This window comes from Heliangelus exortis, chromosome 19, assembly GCF_036169615.1.
Source record: "Heliangelus exortis chromosome 19, bHelExo1.hap1, whole genome shotgun sequence".
In the NCBI taxonomy this organism is placed as follows: domain Eukaryota; kingdom Metazoa; phylum Chordata; class Aves; order Apodiformes; family Trochilidae; genus Heliangelus; species Heliangelus exortis.
Genome location: NC_092440.1, coordinates 4,052,223 through 4,076,002, shown reverse-complemented (window position 1 = coordinate 4,076,002; position 23,780 = coordinate 4,052,223). Strand labels below are relative to the sequence as shown.

Sequence of the window (23,780 nt, the reverse complement as noted above, 5' to 3'; positions counted from 1 at the left end):
CAAAGCCCGGGCAGAGGAGCGGGCCCTGCCAGGCCACCCCTCACCCTCTGCCGGGGACGGGCCGCTCACGGTGGGAACACGAAGGCGCTCGGCTGCGGGCGGGTGCTGACGGGGAAACTTTCCCGAATCCGTAAATGACTCCGTCTCCCGGAGGAGGGGGTGATCCCGAGGCACACGCTAACGCAGCCGTCAGCCGCGCCGCCCGGTATCGCCAGGCTCAGCCCGAGGCGCTGAGGGGGCCGCGCTCGCGCCGCCACTTCCCGCCTTCCTTTCTCCCCGCGCCTTCCCCGCAGCCTCGGGCCTGCGCCGACGCAGCGACTCGCCCCCTGCCCGCCGCGGCGCTGCCCTGATCCCGGCCCCCTTCCCGCTGCCGCCCGGTGCCCCGCGCCCAGCACATGGCGCGCACCACGTCCCGCCGCCGCTGCTCCCGGCGACAGCCTCCCCCGCAGGGCTGTCCGACGAGAGTGCCTGCGGGCCCTCGGGGCTCTCCCAGCCTTTCCTCACCCACCGCAACGCTCACCAGGTGAGATGAGGGTTTGGCGGGTTAACCCGCGGCGGGGAGAAGCCACCAGACAGAGGGGGAGCGCGACCCCGCCATCGCCGCCCGCCTTTTCCAGTCAGGCGCCGCGCGGGGGAGCCCCGACGCGCGCCCCCACCGCCGCGCCTGCGCGCGGGCCATTAAATGGGTGCGGGGCGGGCAGCGGAAGGCCCCGGTTACGGCGGCTGAAGAGAGACAGAGTCGGGCGAATAAGGAGCGGGCGCGCGAGCCAGCGCGGAGGGGGCCGGGGCCGCGCGAGCTGCGGCGGGCGGGGCGGGGAGGGGACGGCACCGGCCCGGAGCGCGGGTGGCGCGGAAAGGGGCGAGAGCGGCGCCGGGCGCCGCCAGTGGAGGGACGGGCAGGGGCCGAGCGGAGCCGGTGGCCGGGATCAGGAAACGCCGCGGGCGGCGGTAAGGCCTTCAGCGGAGCGCCGTTGGGAGAGCCGCCGGCGGGGCGGTGAGTACGGCCGGCGGGGCTGGGGCTGGGGTGGGGGGAGGATCCGCTGAGTCACCTTTCCCGCCGCCCTCCTGCCCCCTCGGCTCGGCTGCCTCGGGACGGGGCCTGGGCCGCGCTGCCCCCGCCGCCACGCGAGGGGAGCCGCGGGGGTGGTGAGGGTGTCCCGGCAGCCCCGCTATCCCGGCCACGGTGCTCTGCTCCCGATGGCCCCCACCGGGCATCTTTGTTGTGGTAAGGCTGCTGTGGAGCCGGGCTGCGGGTCTGGCGGGGTTCGGGGTGCCGGTTCGTGCCCCAGCCGGGGCTGCGTGGCTTGAAGTGGGGTGTCCCGCGTTCTGAGGGCTCGGTTTTGTTTTTAATTAGGTCCCCGGTCACAGGCTTTGCGGTAACCATGGATAAAAGAGGAGGTGTAACAGAAACTGAAAATGGTGATGCTTTCCTGGAATTGAACAGAGTTACAGCAAAACACCCCCATCGATACACAAAGGTTAGTTAGCTCTCTCCTCTCTCTTCTCGAAGTTACCTGTGGAGTGGTCAGGCACGGAACTGGAGCAGGGAGTGGAGGCTTCTGTGAGAGGGAAGCAGTAAGGTGAAGGCTGGAAAGCCTTTGCCCGGATTAGGGTTTCCAAGATGCTGTAAAATGAGCCAACTTCTTCCATGCTCTGTAGCTGTGCAGTCCTGCCCTTGATATATTTTTGGTTCCCACTGCCTTATTTTAATATCTGAGCACCTCGCAGCGTGTGCTGGAGAGATTATGGTAGGGTCTGAAGTATGTTGTTCTACCAGCTTTCTGAAGCACTCGCACTTCACAGTTGTATTTCTACTTTCAGCAATGTTCCATTAAGAATGTTGCAAAAATGTTCCCTTATAGTAGATGCCACTTCCCTGGAACATACAGCATACTAGATCTTATCAGGAACTTTAATGTGTTTACCTCGATGTCTTTTGTAAGTTTAGAATTGCTTGTATTTGGCTGCTGGAACCCTAAACACTTATGACTTCAACCAGTGCTTTTTGTTAAAACTTTAACACAGGTGTTTCTGTTTAGTTGTGATGTTAAAATATATGCATAAGTGGAAGAACTAAATAACTTGCAAATAAAGGGTCTTTTAGTACCAAGTGAGTTTGATATATTGTGGGGTTTGAGGTTCAAATTTTGCTGGGGGTTTTGGTACTGCTGCTGAATCAAGCATTTAGCAAAAGTCTTTAATGGTGGCTGATTTTCCCATTGCTGAAAGCTGTGGGAACAGGTGGCCCTTGCTTTGTGGAAATCTATTAAGTTACTTTGCAACAAATGGCCTGAAGTGTGAAATGGAGTGAGACAGTGTACTGTTGCTGACTGCCTTATCTTACCCGAGGACTTCTGAACTGTTAGTTTCCTCCTAGGTTGTTTTTCTAAAGACTAAAAAATTATCAGTGTGGCTTTGTTCTTTTGAGATAGTAGGGCTAGCTTATTTTAACTAGACATCAACAATAAACCAAGTACTTCAGAACTGGGAGTATTATGGCTTTCTAGTTCTAACTAGAAAAGATGTACTGTTAACCTTCTAAGGTGTAAAGTCTGCTGTTGTTCTGACCTTGTTATTTAATTTACTCTAAAGTGAAGGAGAAGAGTTATCTTTAAACTTTTGCTGTTGGAAGTGTATTTTACTCAGTCTTCCCAGCTCCTCTCAAGAGTAGCTGAATGCAGCTTCAAATTCTGCTTGCCTTTTTGGGCAGTATTCAGCTTGTTCTGGTGCTATCTGTACAATGAAACAAGCATTTGTAACTTCAGTTGTGTTAAATCAGTTTTGTTAATTCAGCACCTATTGTTTCTGATCAGGATAAAGTGGCACAACGAGTGCCAGAAGGCATCTGGTCTTTTTTTCTGTTGGTTTCCAAGGAATCTAAAGTAAAGAAACACCAGAAATCAATCTGTGTTAAATCATCCTGCCTGATATGCTTTAGGTTTTTTATAAGTAACATCTTAAATATAGCTGATTTAAGGTGTTCATGTAATCACCATGGTAATCCATTTTCACATGATCCAATTTCCTCCTAATTAAGGATGGGAGGAACACTTTCAGGATGTGCTGCTAATGTGGAGAGAGCACTGATTTACTTCAACAGCTTATATTAATTTACTAGCAGTAGGAAAACAATTGGCTCACACCATGAATATTTCTAAATTGTTTGAATAAAACTTTTTAATAACAACTGAACACACTTCCTCCACCCACCTAAAAGTAGTAGTGTGTACATGGAACCAAAACCACCCTAAAACATATTCTTGAAGTGCCAGTGTTAATCTCCTCTGTTATCAGAGTGTTAAATGGTCTGCACTGTCTTGTTGAGATGATTGGAAGCTCCACAGGTGCACAGCTAATGAGTGAAAGCCAAGAAACAATTCAGTTTTTCCTCACTTCAGTGGACGAGCTTTGATAGGATCTGATTGAGGGTCTGTGGACTCCCTCTCGTGGCCAACAAAATAATCAATTTCAAGTCTGATGGACAGTGCTGTTAGTATTAAGGCATCAGGCTATGGTAGTGTTACAGCCCTGATGTTCCTCATAGATCAAGGTTTATTTTGGGAAGCTGTGGGCAGAGAGGCCAATCTCCCTCCATCTAATGGAACTTTTTTTTTTTTGCTGAACACTGATACAGGTGATGCTTGCATGTTTATGTATGTGTGCATATTAAAGTTTTTTTATTTACCAAGTTGTGGTCTGAAACAGTATCATGCTCATATAGCTAATGGTTTTAATCACATGGAGATAATGATGTAGAGCTCCAGAGTGTATTGTAGTATTGGTGAGAAAGGTAAGAGAATGCCTCTTCCAGTTTGCCTGATGTGTGGTGTCTGCCATTAGGTTTTTTATCTTTCCAGTTGCCCACTGATTTCTGCACAGTTCTGAATCAACTTAGTTCAGTTGGCAGTGAGGCAGATTAAAGAAAGGTAATCTAAGGAGAGTACGTTTAATTAGAAATGTGCATCTTGACTGCAGCCAAGTTAGTGGTGTTCCAAAGCACCATTAATAATGCTTTTTAACTATAGCAAACTGCAATGAGGCTGCAGCTTGATTACTACTCTGTCTGAAATGACTTGAGGGCTTGGGGTTGTGCAATGGTAAACCAAGGACTGTATTTGAAAGCTGGTAGGAAGTGGGAAAATTAATTCAGCATTGATTTGGTGTTGGGTAGAGTGGTTAGATGTATAATGTACAGTTAATACCTTGGAACTGGTGGTGGTTGGAAATAGCAAACTTGTCTGGGATTTTTAGAGCCTCCTCAGTAACTGGTATTGTTGCAATGCTTTTTTTTTTACCTGCTGAGCCTTATATGGCATGGAACATAATTTTTATTGCATCTTGAGAACTTATTAGTTCCAGTATCAATGATGTCTGTCCTGTTCAGCTGTCCAGGGAAGTGATGTGTCACATGTATGCTGTGAACAGCCTTTCAGGTGTTCATGGAACTAACTCTGACCTAGTGAAACTTAATGCTTCAAATAAGCTTTGGCCCAGTGGCCACTGGGAGAAGAAATGAAAAATAAACTTGCTGTCTAGTGTCAACTTTTCATTTCAGTATTTCATAGGAAATAGAACAACATATTGGGAAACTTTGGGTTGTCAAATTAAAACACTAAATTGAACAGGCTGTGTGGAATAGATGTTTGTGTCACCTGAGTGTGATGTGGGTGAGAATTGCACTAAGTGCTTTTTTTTTTTTTAGGAGGAACTGCTGGATATTAAAGAGCGTCCCTACTCTAAGCGAAGACCTTCTTGTCTTTCTGAAAAATATGACAGGTATTTTCTTGGTACAAAAGCAAAATACTTGTTTCAAATGTTTAAAATGTAAGATTTTTTTATCTAAAAAGTGTACTCATGTTAATGCAAGGTATAAATGCTCTGGAGTTTAGTGTACGATTGTGTTTACAGGAGTAGCAATTACTTGAAAGGCTTAGCACTCTAGCTAGGAATCTTGTGCTTTGAACAAAGATGGAGAGCCAGCAGAAAACAACTTCACAAAACACACAAGTCTTGAAGAATTACAGGAAAAGTTACCAAGATTATAGATGACTGTATAGCACTGACTAGGTTATGTTGCAACAAGCTGACTTGCTTGATGGGTTACCCTCCCACATAGACTGTGTACCTTGTTTTAAAATGAAGGCAAGAGTCTTAGGCTTTTGTTTGTAGGTTTGCTAAACAGCAGTATCATTACCATTCAGATTAATTTATTTTATGAGTAAGTATGAGATTGAGGTGGTATTTTCTGAATGCTTAAGAACAGTGGCATTTGATCTACTTGAGCTATTTTTCAGTGTACCAGGCAAACTTCAGTAATAAATAGAGGGACAACATGTCCATATTTTGACCTAAAATCTGATGCTGGGTATTTTGCTTACTGTTACAGGAGGGATCTAGAATGCCACGTGTGAGGTAATACAGTAAGGCAATGATTTATAAATTGGCTATGAAAGATGTATTTTGCTTGTGTGGAGTGCTTGTCAGTGAATTCTAGGTTTTCAGTAGTTGTACTGTGAATTATTTATTAGACTACAAATAGTAAACAATGCTGAAATTTTATTTTCATAGTGATGGTGTCTGGGATCCAGAGAAGTGGCATGCATCTTTATATCCAAGTTCAGGAAGAACTTCACCAGTGGAAAGCTTTAAAAAAGATTTGGATTCAGATCGGACTTCTCTTATGCGTAGGATTGTAGGTAAGGGCATCCTTTTAGCAGGAGACTAAAAACTGAACACAGGCTGTTGACAGAACCTTTCATTTGGAATGATGCAATGAGACTAAGTGTGTCTGGAAGTTGTTTGCATAAAATAACTATCAAGGAAATTTTGGTTGCTTAAAGCATAGTCTAGTTCCTGGTATTCTGGTAACTTATCAAACAGCAAACTTAAGTAGCAGTCAGTGGTATCTTACTGTTCTTGCTATATAGTAGTGAGTACATGTGTAGCAATGCAGATGCAGGGGGCACTTTCCCTGCAATTTAAGACTGAGCACTGAAGTTGGTAGTCAGAGAGTAGGTGCTTCCTAGCAGACAATGATTTCTCAATACTCAACTGTGAATTTAATTCTTTTCCTCTGTACTTCCCGTTGCCTCAGCTAGGTTAACTTTGCAAAAAACTCATTAGTGTTTTTCTTCAAAAAGCTCTGAGATAGCAGCAAGGCACTGGAGCAGAAGGCTATTGCACAGATAACTGGCTTGTGTTTACTGATGTTAAATTTGACACTTTTTCTGTCATCTTTGATGTGCAGATCCAAGAGAGAGAGTGAAAGAAGATGACTTGGATGTGGTCTTAAGCCCACAGAGACGAAGCTTTGGAGGTGGCTGCCACGTGACTGCAGCTGTCAGCTCACGCCGGTCAGGCAGCCCCCTGGAGAAGGAGAACGATGGTGTCCGTGTGATTGGGGGCCGTAGGATTGGCAGTGGAAGGATTATCTCTTCCAGGAACTTTGATAAGGAGCACAGAGGTGGTGAGAAGGACATCCGTGACTCCAGAGATGCCAGAGACAGAGACCGTGAGAGGGACTACAAAGATAAACGCTTCAGGGTTTGTTCTTTCTTTTGCTGGTTGCATGTTAAATCAGAGGTTTTTGGACACCCTGCAGTAAAAGCAACAGGGACAGGGTAACTGCATGTGGCAGTCAGGTGTTCTGTGCAAGTAGGCTGTTCTGTTTAATTGTTTTTTTTCCTTAGAAGCAACTTTATAGTTTCCTTTAATCTTTATAGTTTAAAGGGTAGGCACTCGATGTTCTAAAAATTCGGTTTCAGTCCTTCTGACAGATAAACTGGAAGTTAACACAGTGTATCTTGCAGCCTTTCCTTTGGTAGGCTTAATAACAAGATACTCAAAAGTCTAATAGTTCATTCATAGTTCTTGACCTAGCAGTTGTCATCAAGCATTCTTTGACCTCAGCAGATGGCAGCTTTCCATGCTTTCAGGATTTTTTTATAGAAGGGACCACTAGCTTGCCTCTTGGGATACAAAGCTGAATTTGTACAACCATTTGCAGACCAATAGCCTTCAGTGTAATAAAGCAGAAATTCACCTGTGAGGTTTTTAAAATGTAAAAGCTTACTGAGTGTGCTGACTGTGCGTGGAAAAAAACCAAAACAAAACACACAACCAGAACTCCCTGTAACTAGTGACTAAAGGTTGTCATTTGCTTTGGAAATCAGGGAAGACTCTTAGGAAAAAGTGTTTAATTGTTAATGTTTTCAATATCCCACTTCAGAGGGAATTTGGTGACAGCAAACGTGTCTTTGGGGAGCGAAGAAGGAATGACTCCTACACTGAAGAGGAACCAGAGTGGTTCTCTGCTGGTCCTACGAGTCAGTCTGAAACCATTGAGCTCACAGGCTTTGATGATAAAATTTTGGAGGAAGATCATAAAGGGAGGAAACGTACGAGACGACGTACGGTCTCATTAAAAGAAGGTAATGACAAATTTGACAAAAACTTGGCTTGTCTGCTAATAGTTCATCTTGCTGGATATTGAAGTGCTTGTTATAGATCCAGGCAAGTGTAAAGGGTGATGCAGTTATTCAGTCTTTAATCTTAAACTTGCATAGCTTTTTGTCATCTTGAAGCACAAGATGTAAAGCCTATGGTTGATCTTTCAAACTGCAAGTGTTAAAATGCTATTTTTCCAAAAGGCAGACAGGACTGAGACTGGAAGAAAAAAGCCTTGTATGAATGTTACCAGGAATTTGTAGGCTATTAAAAGGGTTTTGTCCATTTCTAAATCCTGCTGGCTGCTTAAGGATTGGTTTAAGCTAAGTTAATGCTCTGAGGTACTTAAAATGTTTTTTCTTACAGGAATGCTAGCATTAGGAGCACTGTTTGAGACATGTAGCTGCCAGTAATACAGAGCTTTAAGCTGAATTTGAATACTGAATTTGCTGTCATTGGACTTCAGTGTTATCACTGAAAAAGCTGTGGTATGGACTTCTCTGAGGCAAGAGATAAGAACTTCTTAATGCTAGAAATTCCACAGGTGGACAACAAACCTGAGGTTTCAAGCATATTAGGTTTGTGGTCATGCCACAGCTCTTTTGCAGCACCTGTTCAAGCTTCTGAAGTCTAAAATGACATGTGCTTTGCTCCTGCTGGAGAAGCAGAAGCAACTTTTGTAGTAGCTTTTTGAAGTAGCAGCTTTCAGGCAGTCTGGGGCATCTTTGGAAGAAGGCAGGTGAAGCTGAAGGATTCTTGTTGGAAACCCATCAGCAGCTGTTAACTTGCTGTAACAGCTCTACCTGTTGTAACAACCTCTGAGATGTTCTGTGTATTTTCCAAGTTGATCAGGATGCAGTTGCTGGTAAGATTCAATGTCACTTCTGATTTTCCTGAAGTAGAATATTGTAATTACAGAGTAGAAGCTCTGTGCTAGAGTTTTAATGGGACCTAGTTTCTGTTGGTAATAACACATAGGTGGCTGTATTACTTTGGTCCTACATTTTTAATTCCTCAGCAAATGCATTGCCTGTTGGGCACTGCTCCTGCAGGAGATGGGCAAGTTCAGTGCCTCAACAGTCATTTGATTTTTCTTTTCAAGGGATAGAATGCAATGGTGGATTGGCAGAAGAGGATGAAGTGCAAACTGTCCTTGCCAATGAAACTCCAGCAGATCAAGAAGTTCCTAGGGAAGCTGTTTTACAAGAACCAGCTCCAGGAGAGTTTGATTTCAATGAGTTCTTTAACTTGGATAAAAGTGTTCCTGGCCTGGCTTCGGTGAGATTTATTTTTAAGACTGGCTGTATTAATGAGAAGCATTTTTGCTGCTGCTGCATTGAGAGAAAACTGAAACTTCTTACTTTGCTAAAGTTGCCTTACGCAATATGTAAGTCTAAAATTAATTTACATGGATTTAGGCTTGGTGTGTAAAGATGTTACTTCCAAAATGTTAGTCCTGAGACAGGCTCCATTTCCAAAGAAAGTGTATGAAGCAAACTAGCTGATCAGTTTTTCTTTTGGTCATTACTGAAGACTCAAAATCAGCATCCTGATGGATCTTATTCAGAAGTATTGCAGATATGATCAGAGAAGATTCACTGTATAAATTTAGTATAGCTGAAAAGAATATTTTGCAGCTAAGGCTGCAAATTGCAGCAAATGGTTACTTGTGCAAGCTTCCTAGAAAGCAGTAAACCTGGAGATGTGTATATGTTGTTGCATTATCAATACCAGTAATGTGGCTCAAAGGATGTCTGAGAGGGTTTGAATCTTTTTGTTATGGAAATTTCTGAGGTTTTTAGTTCAGTATTTCCAGTTATTACAGCTGGACTGGAAAAATAAACATAGCCTACTAATTCAGTCAAAAGCATGTTTAAAGAATGCTAGTGGTGTGACTAGTAGATGATTTGTAGACTGAGTGGTATATGGGATGCTGATGAGACCCAGGAGCTAGTAACAAGACTGAAGAAAAAGGCTGAGACTTGTACCACAGGTTTCTTCCAGTACTGGATTTTTACCTCCAGATACAATTTGATGGGAATTCTGATCTCGTGTTGGTAGTGTGCAGTTTTTGAACATCTATCTCTGGAGGCAGTAGATGGTAGATAGTTGGTGGTCACTGTTCTAGTCTGAAAGCTATAGCTGGTCTGTACCTTAGCATGCTTTTTCTGATTCACCACAAAAAGGGGTAAACAGATACAGCAAGTACTGACTAAGCATGGGCCTAATTCTTAAACTGCTGATGTTTCTCTTCTGACCTCTCCATCACCAGGAAGAAGAGCCGTTGTTGACTGTTGTAGATGATATAACTGATAAAATTTGAGTAAAAAGGCTTAGTGTTGTAGAAAAGCAAGCATGGTTTTTTTAAAAAAAATCTGACATCAAGGAAAAGCAACTTGATATACAGTGTGGAAATATTACAGTTTAAAAATGCTCAGGAGAATCCTGACCTAGTCTTTAACATGGAAAAGCTGCTTGCTTTAAAAAAGCTCATAGTCCAGTGGCAGTAATTTGACAAATGCACAGTGGAGAGTTTGTTCTCCCTGTAAGAGATGTAAATGTGTCTTTAGACTTGGCAATCTGATTTTCAGCTTATCTGCAAGATGGTGACTTCCTTCAGAGCAGGTGTCATTCGGTTTAATTGCTGGGCCAGTGTTAAACTGTGACAGCAGGGAATTCACAAGTCATAACATGCCTGCTGATGAAGCTTTAGTGGGCAGATATTGTTAAAATTTGTCACAAAAGTGAGTTCTAGACAAGCTGGAGTGTATTGTAATATTCCTTCTCTTTACTGATGATGTGTCTGACAGGTGTTACTGTAGATTTGTATGTTTCCTGACATAACTTTCTTAGTTCTTCTAAAATGTTAGTATTGATCCATTTGGTTTTTAATTGTTTGAATCCATCTTGGCTTTGCTGTTGTAAATAGCATTGAGTGTCCCTTGTTTCAAAGAGAACAGCTGCTCAGGCAGAACAAAGCTGCTGTTCCTTTTGTCTAACACTAAACATACTGCATCTGTTGAGCAGGCTTTTAACTGGACCCTGTCTTGCAAGGTGGCAGCAGGAGCTTTAGTTTGAGTTAAATTTTATAATGCAGTGTATTTGAAATACTAGCAGTGATTTACAAAGAAATAATTGGTCACTATCAGTTGGACTGACTTCTGACAGACTAACTCAGAAGTACTGCTTAGTGACCTTGCTTCTGTGTGGATGGTGAAGGTGCTGGTTGCCAGTGCTTTGGTGACAGAGACCTTGACTGGAAGGATGCAAACCCTTTTCTTAGTCCCTGAATGGCTCAGCATATGACATGCAACCAAGTAGCCCTTAGCTACTGGCCTTATCCCCCAGCCCTTGTGGGATGCTCACAGGTCTGGGAGTAGTCATTACCCTTTGTTCCAATGTTGGTCAGTGCTGGAACTGAACAGAATCATGATTGCAGAAAATACAACGGATCAGAGCACCCTTCCTGTGCTGGGGACCAGGCTTGAGCCATGTAGCTGTTAGAACTGCTAAGTTATCATTTTATTTTAGTCTTGTAGAAAATGCTTGTCTTTTTTTTTTTTTGCTTATCCACTTTAAAACAGTCTCGTTGGAGGTCTTTGGGAGCTCTGATTATGCTGTTTCACTGAACAAATATTTGGTATAAATTAAATGTGTGATGGCTTATGCTAACTGACTGCACAGATGCTTCTGTATTGGAAGGCAAAAAAGCAGTTCAAAGCCTCTGAATGCTGGGAGCAGAATCTTCTTGTAGCAGAAGGATCTTGATTGCACAGTAAAGCTTCTCAAAAACCTTGCTGTGATTGCTTCTGTTAAGATTATCTATTTTTTTCCCCATAATCTAGATGATAGAAGATGTGCTGGGGGAAGGTTCAGTGTCTGCCAGCAGGTTCAGCAGGTGGTTTTCTAATCCCAGTCGTTCTGGGAGTCGGTCAAGCAGCTTGAGATCTACACCACATGAGGAACTGGAAAGGCTGGCAGGTAAGGCTACAGGACAGTACAGGATCAGGTAACCTCCTTCCATATTCTTCTGTACTCATCCAATAAGAACATGGCAGATAAATCTTTAGGAATTCTCCCACAGTTTAAGCACTTGACGTTCTTTTGGAAGCTCTTAGACTTAGCAGCTGTAAGTTCTTTTTTTTATTTTATATAAATGGCCTTGTCATATTCTCAGTGACTTTCCAGCTTATCTTGGGCAAGGGGTGTGAGACATAACTTTTCAGTGACATATTGAAGTTGGTTACCAGTGTATGTTCATCTTGAGACATTGGGTTGGTAAACTGATGTGGCAGTGCTACTGGTTTTGCTGTTTCAGGTCTAGAGCAAGCCATTCTCTCCCCTGGCCAGAACTCTGGAAACTACTTTGCTCCCATTCCATTGGAAGACCACTCTGAAAACAAAGTGGACATCCTAGAAATGCTACAGAAAGCCAAAGTGGACTTAAAACCTCTTCTCTCAAGTCTTTCAGCCAACAAGGAAAAGCTTAGAGAGAGCAGTAAGTGCCTCTTCAGATATTGTTGAGTTCCTGTGATGCAGTATCTCAAGGCAAGAGGCTTGGTATTCTGAAAGTCACATCTGCCAAGTCCAGGAGTAGGAAGTATTACAGGATTAATTACACTGAAAACCCAGTGTTCAACAGATCTCAGTTGTGTCAATATCATCACTGATTCTTTTCATCCTAATCACAGGATGACATCAGGACTCTCAGACTGCTCCACTGGCCAGTGGTACTCGTAACTTATGATGCAAGTCTTGATCCAAGTTTCCAGCTTTGTCTGTGGCATTTAGATAAGTTTTTTATACTGGAGACTGGTAATGCCAGCTCTGAAACTATGTGGCATTTAAACTCTGGCTTTACCAATAACTTAAAGTGTAAGTCATTCTTGCAAGCATCTGTAATGGATCACAGTGATCCATTTACTGTCAGTATCTAGGAAGATGAACAGTGGCTTGAGGATGTCAGGTTTTTTTCAAGTGCATGCTGTAAACTTGAGCTTCTCAAGACTGTTGCTAGCACATGAAGCAGAGTGGTCTGCACACTGTTCAGTGCATTAATAATTAACACAGAGGTACAACACAGGGACAGATTTGTCTTTGTTAGGCTAACTTGGCCAGTATCTCAGCATTCCAGGGAACTTGGTCTGTTAGAGTTCACTTTTGCTAGCATCAGCTGTTCTAAACAGAGTTGAGGGCTTACTTTAAACTTAATGTTCAAAGGTGCCCCTAAGTTAGGGATTTGCATGTCTGGGCCCACATTATGCACGGAGTGTACAAAATGCATGTGTTCTTTGAAATCTCAAGATCTAATTCCAAATCTGTTTCTTTTTGGCAAGCAGCATGTATTGCCATGTAAACGACTGAACAAAAAGTAATGTTACCCTGTGGTTTGTGTGAAGTAGCTAGGGAGGAAAGCATCCAAGCACTGCAAATATTCTTAAGCATCCAGTCTGGATCTGGGGAGTGTTGGCTAACATGTAGAGAACTTTTTCTGAATTTGATTTAAATAGAACTACAAGTCTCTTGTGTGTTCTGCTTAGCTTGACTTTCCTACTAAAAGCTTTACAAACTCTGATCCTCACAAACCAAAGATGAAGGAACAAAAAACTGTGGGGAAGCTTCTGTTCTGTTCCATAAGACACTTCCAAGTGTTGAGTTTTCAGGCTGATTCCACCAGCATCATGTTTTTCTTCATGCTCCATACTGCATGTCTGCATCATTGTTTCTTTTCTCCACCTTCTTGCCCAAATTTCCAGTAAATCTTCTTTCTTTAGGCCAACATCTGCTACAGCAACTCATGGCATGCTCCTTTCTCTTCTTCCTTTTCTCTTAAGGTGTCATACCTTGTGATGTGTTAGCTGGTCCATAAAGCATGTTTAGCCTTGCTGTCCAGCACTGATAGGTATTTATATGTGCATATACAGAAAAAAGTACTGCTTGTACCTCATTCTGGTTATGCCAATGAAATCTTTATATATAGGCTTTAATTTTTGAGAAAAAAAAAAGTTTACCTCAAACTTTGTCCACTGAACTGTGTAATTGAGTCTCCAAAGTATCTAAATTTTCCAGGTATGTATATTCTCTACTCATGACAGCTTCAGACAATTTGACATTGCTTATGCTGTGGCTGTGAGACCACCTGGTTTCCTGGAGTATAAGATAAAGGAAACTTTCCTAATTGAAAAAGCAAACTCAGTTTTCAGATTGATATTCTCTATTAAAAGCAGGTGAAGTTACAACATGTAATGTCTTCCAGGGTAAATGAAAGCTAGTGAGAACTTACCAGTTGAAACCTAATCAGGTTTTTATGGAGTCATGCATGCCTGTAGTTGTGCATGGCAATATTGATTTGGATATTAGAATATAGTGCAAGTACAGGTATTTTCTTGCTTATAAACAGAGATCCCTGCTTTACCAGTATTTCTCCTGTGTTTCTCAGCCCATTCAGGAGTTGTACTTTCAGTAGAAGAAGTTGAAGCTGGGCTAAAAGGCCTGAAAGTGGATCAGGAGGGAAAAATTGCTACTCCATTTATGGCTGAGCAAATGGAGGAAGCATTAAGTGTTGCTGGCTCCAGACAGATCAAGAAAGATGGAGATATGACTGCATTTAACAAGCTGGTCAGCAGTATGAAAGCAAGTGGGACACTACCTTCACAGCCCAAAGTCAATGTAAGTACCAGACACCTGCTTTTTCTGAACTCCAAATGGATCTGTGCCTGAGACATGCAATGCAAACTAGAAACCCCTTACACAGCCCTTCTGGTAACACGTGACCTTTCACTGTATGCAGCAGCCATTAAATGTAGGTTTACTTTTAGAATATTGTTGCTTGAAGGGAAAAATGAGAGGTACTTGGGTAATTTTTTCCCTGGCCACAGTAATTAAAAGTAGGGCTTTTTTTCTGTTTAGAGGTGACAGGGTTGATTTCATGTTAAGTTTCTGAAAGCCCCAGAACTATAATACTACCCGAGAAGTCTCATAATTTCTACCTTAAAAATATGTGAGTATCTAATCCAGTTGATTGATATCTGGACTTAAAGACTAAAGACTGTCCCCCAAGAAGATCTACTACAGAGCATGTTTTGGTTAGTGTCCAATATTCTCTAGCACTTGAACTCATCCCTGTCTGAATCTTACTGAATAAACAAATCCATCTGTAAAGGTGCTGTCTGTGTGTATAACAGACTTAATCCATTCCTTATGAAAGAATTGCTGATGTTAATTTAATGGTTGCCTCAGTGATGCTATTAAAAGGTCTGTTTGTTAAAGTGCTTGTAGTGTGGTACAGTTCACACTTACCTGAAGCTTAGATGTCTTGCTTCAGTGATTATTTTGATAGATGCATCAGTGCCCAATCTACTATTTTCAACTTGGATGTTAAAATTATTTGCACCAAGATAAGATCAAGCAGAGTACTTGTTAGCTGAAAGATTAATATTAGATGATACTAAATTTAAGACTGGGAGAGATTGTAGGATGAAATTTCATCCTGCCACTAACAACCTAAACAGGATGTGTGACCCTGAAGCTATTGGTAACTGCTTCTGGCACCATAAAATACTTCTAACAACTGAATGAGTCAAAAGCATCTGGTTTTCCTGCCAAACTCTACCCAAGGACTTTTAGCCACATCCCACTTCACTAGAAAGTAATGAAGAATGTAAATTGAGAGACTGATTTCACACTTACACTTTTATTTCTGGCTGCCCCTTTATGTTGAAATGTAATCTTGATGTATAGAAGAATCTCTAAAATAATTTCTCTAATATACAAACACTTCACTTTGTGCATCATTTCAGTTCACCACTTAGCCCTATGTTTGATGTCCAGGTTACACAGTTGTATAGATTCATATATGTTATTCAGACTTGAAGGTGCATTGTGCTACCTTTTATGCAATCTACCACTGGGTGTTTTCTCAGGGGAAATCTGAGTCAGCTCAGTCCCTGACTTTGCTGGAGTTTTATTTGGCTGATTATATAAACTATGGTTCTAACAGAATAGGTGAAATTATTAGTGACACAAATGTGACTTATCCCTGATGCTTTTTGTATCTACATCTAATCAATAATGTTTTCATTTTTGTAGCAAAGCCTTGAGAGTCACTTAATGTCACCTCCAGAGATGCCAGGCCAGCCTTTGTCAAAGAATATTCTGCAGGTACTACTTATTGTGGGGAAGTACTCAAAAGGGCAACTCCAATATGAAAACAAAAATTATTTGAAAATTAGACATTTGAGGCAATGAAGAGATCAGTAGTCAGACATTAGTCCCTATAGAGGAAAGAGAACTAGTCATAAGTTCAGTTTACTTAGAAACTTGTCTTGGCATGTTATTTCCCATGATTACAACTGAATGTGCCTAATTATGAGGGCAATCCAGAGTTAGTGTATCTAGTTGTACAAGTCCACCTTGTCTCTAATTTGCTGTAAATAGTGTAGCCTGCAGTGTAATAAAGTGAGCTCATTTGTATAAATTGTTCATATTCTGAACATTCTTTCATTACTTAGGAACTTCTTGGTCCTCCCATTACCAGACCTGCTTCATCTAATGTTTTAAGTGGCCTGATAGGTGGTTTGGAACCTTCAGCCTCTTTACTGACACAAAGAGCACCTTCTCCCCCTATTCCACCTGTGTTTCCCACTCGAGCTGCTTCTGCAGATTACCTGCGCCACAGGATATCTTCTCCCATTGGTGAGACTGGTTGCAAAATACTTTTTTTAAAAATTTTTCTTGAGTACTTTATTACTTGAGTTTGGTTTAAAGACTGCTTTACAGAACCATAAAAACTTCCTGGAATTTGGTGGGCAGCTTGGCTGTTTATTTCATTGTCTCTAATGTCAAATTAGTCTCAAATGTAGATGTCTGATGGATCAGCTAGACCTTGTAGTAAAGTCTGATGTGGAGTAATGTGCTCAGCTACTGAAGAAGCCTCTAGCTCTGTGTCCTAGTGACAAGGAAGAGACATAGCTCTGTAGACTTCAAGGATGAGCTTAATTAATGTAGGATTGTTTAATTAAGGGAAGTATATACTGAAATAAGCTGTTAGCCCTTTAAAATGCAACTGTTGAATATTCTTTAGGGTTTGGACAAGGATCTCAGCAATTGCTTGGTGATCCATTTCCAGGTGTGAGGAAGCCCATGAGTCCAGTTGCTGCACAGGTAGGTTTAAATGCTTTCTGCTTCTATTGTGTGGTCTAGAGCTGACTTGTGGAAACACATACTTAACTGTTAAGTTTGTGATACTGATGCTTAATTAACTCTTCAGGATGCAAGTTCTAATTTAGTCTCAAAACCTTATTGGAATTGGATCCATTCTAGATCAAGTACAATATTTTTTTTTAAACTTTTTTTGTCAGTCAATAAAACAGATAGCTATTGGTGGGCAAACACTTGAAGATATTAGTAGCTAGAGCAGCAAACCTTCAGCATGTTTAAAAAAACCACAAATACCAGCTTAAATTTCTGTTTTCTGTACAACTCCAGATGAGTCCTTTGGAAATACAGCAAGCTGCATTAGAGGGACTGTCATTGCCACATGACTTAGCCATACAGGCAGCAAACTTCTATCAGCATGGCTTTGGTAAACCACAAATGGATAAAAGCAGAGATGGCTACAGAAACAGGTGAGTAACTGTAAAATTTCAGGGGTACACTGTCAACAGATTTCTGATTTTCCTTCACTGGTTATTAGTGCCAGTCACTCAAGCTTGTATTGGTTCTTGACAGTCCCAGCTTTTATTCTGTATCAAGAGTAGAGCTGCTGCTTACTGACCTTCTGTCCATTAATAGGCAGCAGAGAGTGACTAAATCACCTGCTCCAGGACACAGAGGGAATGCACCTTCTCCAGCCCCTACAGCATCCATCACTAGCATGGTCAGTACCCAATGTATAATGACTGTAGGAAAAGCTCTAAAAGTGTCTAAAGGTAACTGGAATTTAGGAATTGCCATTGATAGGAGAAAAGGAGACCATGGAGGAGTTAATGTTATGTTGGTGGACACATGATACAAGGATGAATTTCACTTCATGCTTAACTGAATGACTGCCTTTTCTGACCACTGTCTTATCTAAACTGAAAAAAGCACAATTAATATTAGTTTGACCTTGAAAATACCTTTGAAAAACAGGGCCCTTGTATTTTGGCATTTAAGGTTTCAGAAAGCAAGTGCTGAAAGCCATTAGCCACTTCAGAGAACACTGGTCTTTACTGACTTACATGTCTGTAGGGTGAAATACTACCTAGGTGCTTCAGGGTCACTTTGAAAATGAATAAAATCTCAAAGACAAGCTCTTGCCTCACTGCCTTCAGGACTGTGTAGAATGTTGCTTTGATCTGAATTTTCCAATTAATCAGTCAAGTACTTGTTTGCAGAGCTCAGGACTAACAGAGACTAATGGTTGCTAAATCAAGCAGGTACTTCTGTCTTTATGCCAAGTGAGTAGCTTCTACAGATGCTGTGTAACTTAGAATGAGGGAAAAGAAAGAGGCAATAGTTCTCTGCAGATCTGTCAGTCCTGACTTAATAATAGGTACAGCAGGTCTGTAGGAATTGCTATTGAGCTATTGTTTTGAATCAAAAACAAAGAGAAAACAGCTGCAATTCAAGCTATAGCTCATGTTTTGTTTCAAGCCTGGTAAGGTATATGTAGCTTTGAGAACATCTGGCTTTAATAAAGGTATTCTACTTCTGTAAAAGCTGAAGGGAAGTGCTTAAACTATAGAATAAAACCATGAAATGATGTGAAGTAAAATAATGGGCACACTGGCTGATTCAGAAGAGCTTTGAGTGGAAAGGATGTGCTAGAATTGGTATCCACCCACAACTAAGATAGTGTTGCCTAGATAATCAGCACTGAATAAGGTGTTGCTTTTTACTGTATTCTCTGCAGCTGTCTCCTTCCTTTACACCTACCTCGGTGATTCGCAAGATGTACGAGAGCAAAGAAAAGAGCAAAGAGGAGCCAGTTGCTGGGAAAATGAAAGTCAGTGATGGAAAAGATGAAAATCAGAGGCCAAATGAAGGTATTGTAATGGCTTTGAAGTAATCAGAGTTTCAGCACATAATATGCCCAAGCTAACTTTAGACATTCCTGATTCATGGAAATCAGGAGGAGGATGTGGAAATGCACCCATAATCCAAGGAAGGGTTAGAGCTATGGGAGGGACACACTTTCTAAGTGCAGTCTCCCAGCAGTGTTGGTTTTAAATCTCTTTTGTTCTTGCCTGTCAGTTTGTTAGCAGTAGTGACACTAAGAGGCCTGGACCACAACTGTTTCTTTGCAACTGGTTTTGATTAACAAGTGTTAACAATAATGCTTCCATATCTCTCTATAGCACTAATTGAATACAAGCAGCTTACAGCTCTCTTGAGACATCTTAACTGAACAATCAAAGCTGAGACCAATTAAGCTCTTAAGTGTAGTAGATCATGGAAGCATTTGGTCACCCTGACTGATACTAAGTAGCTATGAAAAGAAAATGCTCAGTACCCCGTGACTTACCTGACCCAGTAAGACTAACATGCCCCATTGCCACGATGTTGTACTTCAATACTGGTAACTACAGAGGTAGTTTTGCAGGTCCTGCTATGGTTGACTTTTTTCCTTTTAGTATTCCAGTTATTACTGCTACCTCAACTGGTAGCAGGTGATTCTAAGTATTTTAGTCCTTGTCTAACTCATCTAGATGGTCTGTGGAAGTAGCTTCTTGAGGTTCTTTAGTGTTCCAAATCTTGCTAAGCAGATGATGAGCATAGAAGATTGCTGCTAACCCCTGGGCACATCTAAACTGAGAAACCACTTTGGGCTAGATTTCTGGCAAAACTCCAAATTATAATCTTGGCTAGGCAGGATCCTTTATACCTTCTGTGTCCTTTGGTGCTAACTTATCCATATTGCCACCTCAATTTCTGAGAGGAAAAATAAGAATTAAAGTTTGAGTTGCTGCTGGCTCTGACCTAATTGAAGCTTGCTCTCAAGGAATTTTGGAACATATTCCTCTTTACTGTTGTCAAATAATTTGACCAAAAGCATTCAGGAAAGACTGGTGCTTACCACCCCCCTGCAAAATATATTTTTATATGTCTGAAGTTCAGCAAGTCCTGGAATCTGGCTATAAAATCCAATCACTAGCTTTAGTTTTCCTTAGGTATAATCTCTAGCTGTGGACTATAATAGTTGTATTCGATTCTAGCTACAGATAACCTACTGTCTAGTTCTGTGGAGAATGCAGATCAAGAAACTTTGCCCACCTTAGGTACCAAACTACCTGCACTGCAACGCTCTGCATGTTCCACACCTCTTGCCCAAGCAAATCGTTGCACCAAAGAGCAAGACTACAGGCCTAAATCAGCTGGTAGAAAGACTCCTACAATGGCCTCCCCAGTACCAGGAGGCCCTTTCCTTCGTCCTGTTCATCAAGTACCCCTTGTTCCCCATGTACCAATTGTACGACCTGCTCATCAACTGCATCCAGGATTGGTCCAGAGAATGCTGGCGCAGGGGGTTCATCCGCAACACCTTCCTCTGCTGCAAGCAGGTAATCCATTCTTTTTTCCCCTTAAGTTAATGCATGTTTTCTGTAAGACTGACTTTGCATTAGGAACAGTGTAAAATTATACCTGTTACTGGTAATGCTTGTTACATCAAACTCACCTGTAAAAATAGGCAATACATTCTAAGCCATCTAAATAGATAAATGTTTAGTTTTCTCTAGGTTCTTTATGCTTATTAAGTAAGACCTTTCCTCACTCTTGTTCAACAGGTATGCTTCCTCCAGGGGTGGACCTCTCTCACTTGCAGGGAATATCTGCTCCCATCCTTGGCCAACCTTTTTACCCACTGCCAACAGCCAGCCATCACATCTTAAATCCACGCTCTGGGACACCTTTGCAGCTTGCAATGATGCAACAGCAACTGCAGCGATCAGGTATGCTGAAACACAGGAGTGGGAGTTCTAAAATACTGACTGGCCTGCTGCTGGTCCTGTACCTTTTGGCCTGTTTCTGTATACCGGGCTAACAGGAAGCTACTTTGATTATGAATATCTAAATTACCTCTTAATTTTGTGTGGTATCAGAGCAGTTTGGGCCACGGCAGGGCTCTTATGCCAGAAGAATGTCCAAGTGAAGCATTCAGTTTCAAGATAAGTGTTCCTGTTGACAGATCTGCCTTTTGCAGCAGTCTTTCCTTCCTTGCTGGGTGAGAGAGGCCACCCACCTATCTCAAAATGCTGCTTGATGCTGGTCTTCCAGTTAAAACCTACTTGATGCTGTGTCCAGAACTGGCAGTGTCAGGCAGTTTATGGAAGTACTGGCGAGAACAAACACGGGGGGGGTGGGGGTCTGGATTACTGAGAGCTAACAGGATGAGTAAAAGCCACATTGAGCTCACGTGCTTCATCAGGTGATTGCTCTGGGGCAAATCTCCATGTCAGGTGAACGTATTATTCCATCTCCTAATAGCTTTACATTTCACAGGCACTGGAGCACAGGGATCACCTGCTGGTGCACAAACAACCCCTCAGAATGTGCTGTCTCGGACTGGATTATCTCATGGGCACACACAGCTTGACCATCGCCCCAGCCAGAGAAGTGGGTCTCCCATTGGCCTTGCAAAATGGTTTGGTTCAGATGTCTTGCAGCAGCCTCTCCCTTCTATGCCATCCAAAGTCATCAGTGTAGATGAACTGGAGTACCGGCAGTGAACAGTGACCACTGGGTGGGACACTTGTGATTCTTTAGACTGGATAAAAAATGTCCATAGTCAGGACTTCACCTCTGTTTGTTTTTTGGGGCTTTTATTTTTAGCACTCTGTGCAAAATTTCTTTTTGAGAGACTGAAGCACATGGCACCTGTCCTGGTCTCATGTCTGCATCAAGACTAAAGGATCCATTATGGCTTGAATAGTGAAGCCTGAAGAAATTTAGATGCAAGACAAAGCCAGTTTAATCCTGGAAGTGTCTATTTTTTGTTTTTGTAAGATATGTGAATGAAGTGCTGATATTCTCTAGTGTAGAGGTAGCAGCTATGGATTCCTTCTGCAGTAAACTAAATGTATAGACCCTTGTGTACAGACTTGTGTATAAACAATCTTTTGTATATATACACATAGAATAGCCTTTTTGAATCTATACAGCTGTACATAAGAGTAGCTGATAACAGTTGAGCTTTAGTTGTGCCTATGGTTTGGATCTTTCTCCATTGTACATGTGGGACTTTCTTTAAGATTAAAGTTGCATATCCTAAGTGTGAGTGAACAGGATAAAGTTGCTTTGCCTTTTCTTGCTGCTCATCTCCTCTAGGTCTCCCTCTCACTTTCTTCCGTCACGTATTGTGCACCCAGTGTAGCTACAGTGTCAGAGTAAAAAGCCCACATCTTGCTGTCTGTATAACAAAGGTCTGACTCCTTGTGTGTATGACTCTTGCCATCAAAGGAGAGAATTGTTTAGTCTTCAAACAGCCTTGAGGATGGGACCTGGTACAGGAATGGTAAACCCAGATCTTCTGTCTGCCATAAGCAAAGAGGCTGGAGGTACTGACTGGTCATAGCTTTTTCAAAAGGGCTGGTTCTGGTCCTAGTTCAGCTGCAGTATTTCCCTTGTTTTAATCTTTCAAACCAGTTGCTGAAGGTCATCAAAATGGAGCCTTTGAATCCTCACCCTTCAACTCCTCAGTCAGAGCTGTGGTGTTCTGTACTGCCTTCAATTCTCTTAATAGAAGGGAGTCCTGAGAACTGTCCTCAATCTAATGTGCATCTACTGATGCAATTACTGTGAAACTTGCCTTTGGAGTCTTGTTCTGTGGCTTGAAAGGGGGAGGATGGGGTAGTTTTGTGATCTTACTGTGTATATTTGGTTTTAAAATACTATGTTCCTTTTATGCCTGTTCCACTTCCCTGAACAGTTAAGTGTTCTCTTCCATCCCTCTACTGCATGGTTCTTCACTTCACCTTCTCACTTGTGTTGAGTCTAGTACTGCTTTCATGTCCTCTATCTAGCTTAGGCCATTGTGCTCTTTTAAAAAAGGTGAAAGCAAAACCAGAGTTCTCACGGAGTTGCTCTTTCTTAGGTCTCACCGACTGCAAAACCAGCAGCAGAAAGAAAAAAAAGCAAACACTTGACTGTATTATTACAATTGCCAGCATGCTGTGGTGGGTTTGTTTCAGTCCAGCAGAGACAATGTTGTACAGAAATAGCAAGCTGAAGTCTCCAGTGTGGAATCTGTTGGGGGGTCACCCATACTTCTAGTGGTTGTTCCTAAAACAATCTGTGTTAAAACATGCAATCACCAGCTTGTCCTTGTAAGATTGTTTTCATACTTTTTTAACTTGACACTTTCCCAGTAACATTCTGTAAATAAAGTTGATTCTACCAGCTGTCTGTATCAACTGCTCTTGCACTAAATGATGTCAGTATATTGATTAATTCTTAGCACTGTTCTCATGTGTTAGCTAAAGCCACTGTTTGAACTGAATCTGCAGAAAATTTCAACTTTAGTTTATCTCCCAGGAGGGAGGGAGGAAGGATAAGTCTTTTTTGAGGAAGGTAACTGGCTTCACTCATAGCACAATGGAATGGTTGCTTTTCAGTGTTTTTGGACAGCCATGGATAAGTGTTAAGGAATGAGACTCCAGCACACTCAGTTTGTAAAACCAGCTTTACAGAAAGGGCTCATGGCTTTGACCCTCTGCCCTTCTAGCCAAGGCTGATACCCCCACACCACTGCAGTCGTTCAGCACCTTTATACAGGAATTCACTTTTGAGCTTAAAAGAAATATTAGGAATAATGCTTCTACTAGAATTGAAGCTTGGATGCTTTCTTAGCAGGCAGAGTAGCAACCACTGTTGCAAGGGATTTTGTGCTTGAATGGGTGTCTGTAATCACTGTACTTGTGTGTAATAACATAGTTTGTGACACATTTAAATAAACACACCTACTTCATTTTTGTAGGAGAGCAAATACTTGATGCTGATACAAGTGACACCTTTTGCTCATGTTAGAGCTCTGACTTTATATTAGAAAGCAAAAGAACCACTGCTTTTAGAGCAGCTTGCTTCTCTTGTACTGCTTACCTGACTGCTCTAAGCAGGAAAGTCTAAGCAAAATGAAGAGGTTTCACCAACAGAGAACAGAAGCCTCTAGTTTATTTCCACTCATAAATAACTGAAAAAGTGATTGCTTATGAGCAGAATCTATTATCTTTTCCACAACTGCAGGACTATTAATAGCCTTGAAGTATTCAATATTTAAACAAGAATACTTCAGATGATTAAGCTAGACAGAGCTCTGGCCTCTAGCACTGTTTCATGAGATAAGGTTCTCCAGCTTC

The 23,780-nt window shown here is 42.1% G+C and overlaps 1 protein-coding gene across 8 annotated transcripts; it reads left to right on the top strand.

The window, feature by feature from the left end:
* The first annotated feature begins 717 nt into the window (after positions 1-717).
* Positions 718-22,826, top strand: EIF4ENIF1 (eukaryotic translation initiation factor 4E nuclear import factor 1). 8 transcript variants are annotated; one of them, XM_071762763.1, is made up of 19 exons: positions 718-994; positions 1,355-1,478; positions 4,703-4,776; positions 5,569-5,696; positions 6,248-6,543; positions 7,229-7,430; positions 8,549-8,724; positions 11,292-11,427; positions 11,765-11,944; positions 13,886-14,115; positions 15,535-15,606; positions 15,957-16,140; positions 16,529-16,608; positions 16,933-17,072; positions 17,239-17,323; positions 18,341-18,473; positions 19,644-19,988; positions 20,214-20,378; positions 20,914-22,826. In XM_071762763.1, the coding sequence occupies exons 2-19, from the start codon at positions 1,383-1,385 to the stop codon at positions 21,153-21,155; spliced, it is 2,964 nt and encodes a 987-aa protein (XP_071618864.1). In that variant the 5' UTR covers positions 718-994; positions 1,355-1,382; the 3' UTR covers positions 21,156-22,826. The 8 variants fall into 8 exon arrangements, with proteins under 8 accessions (XP_071618864.1, XP_071618866.1, XP_071618860.1 ...); XM_071762765.1 differs by having other exon boundaries at positions 720-994; positions 20,929-22,826; XM_071762759.1 differs by having other exon boundaries at positions 829-948.
* The last annotated feature ends 954 nt before the right edge of the window (positions 22,827-23,780 follow it).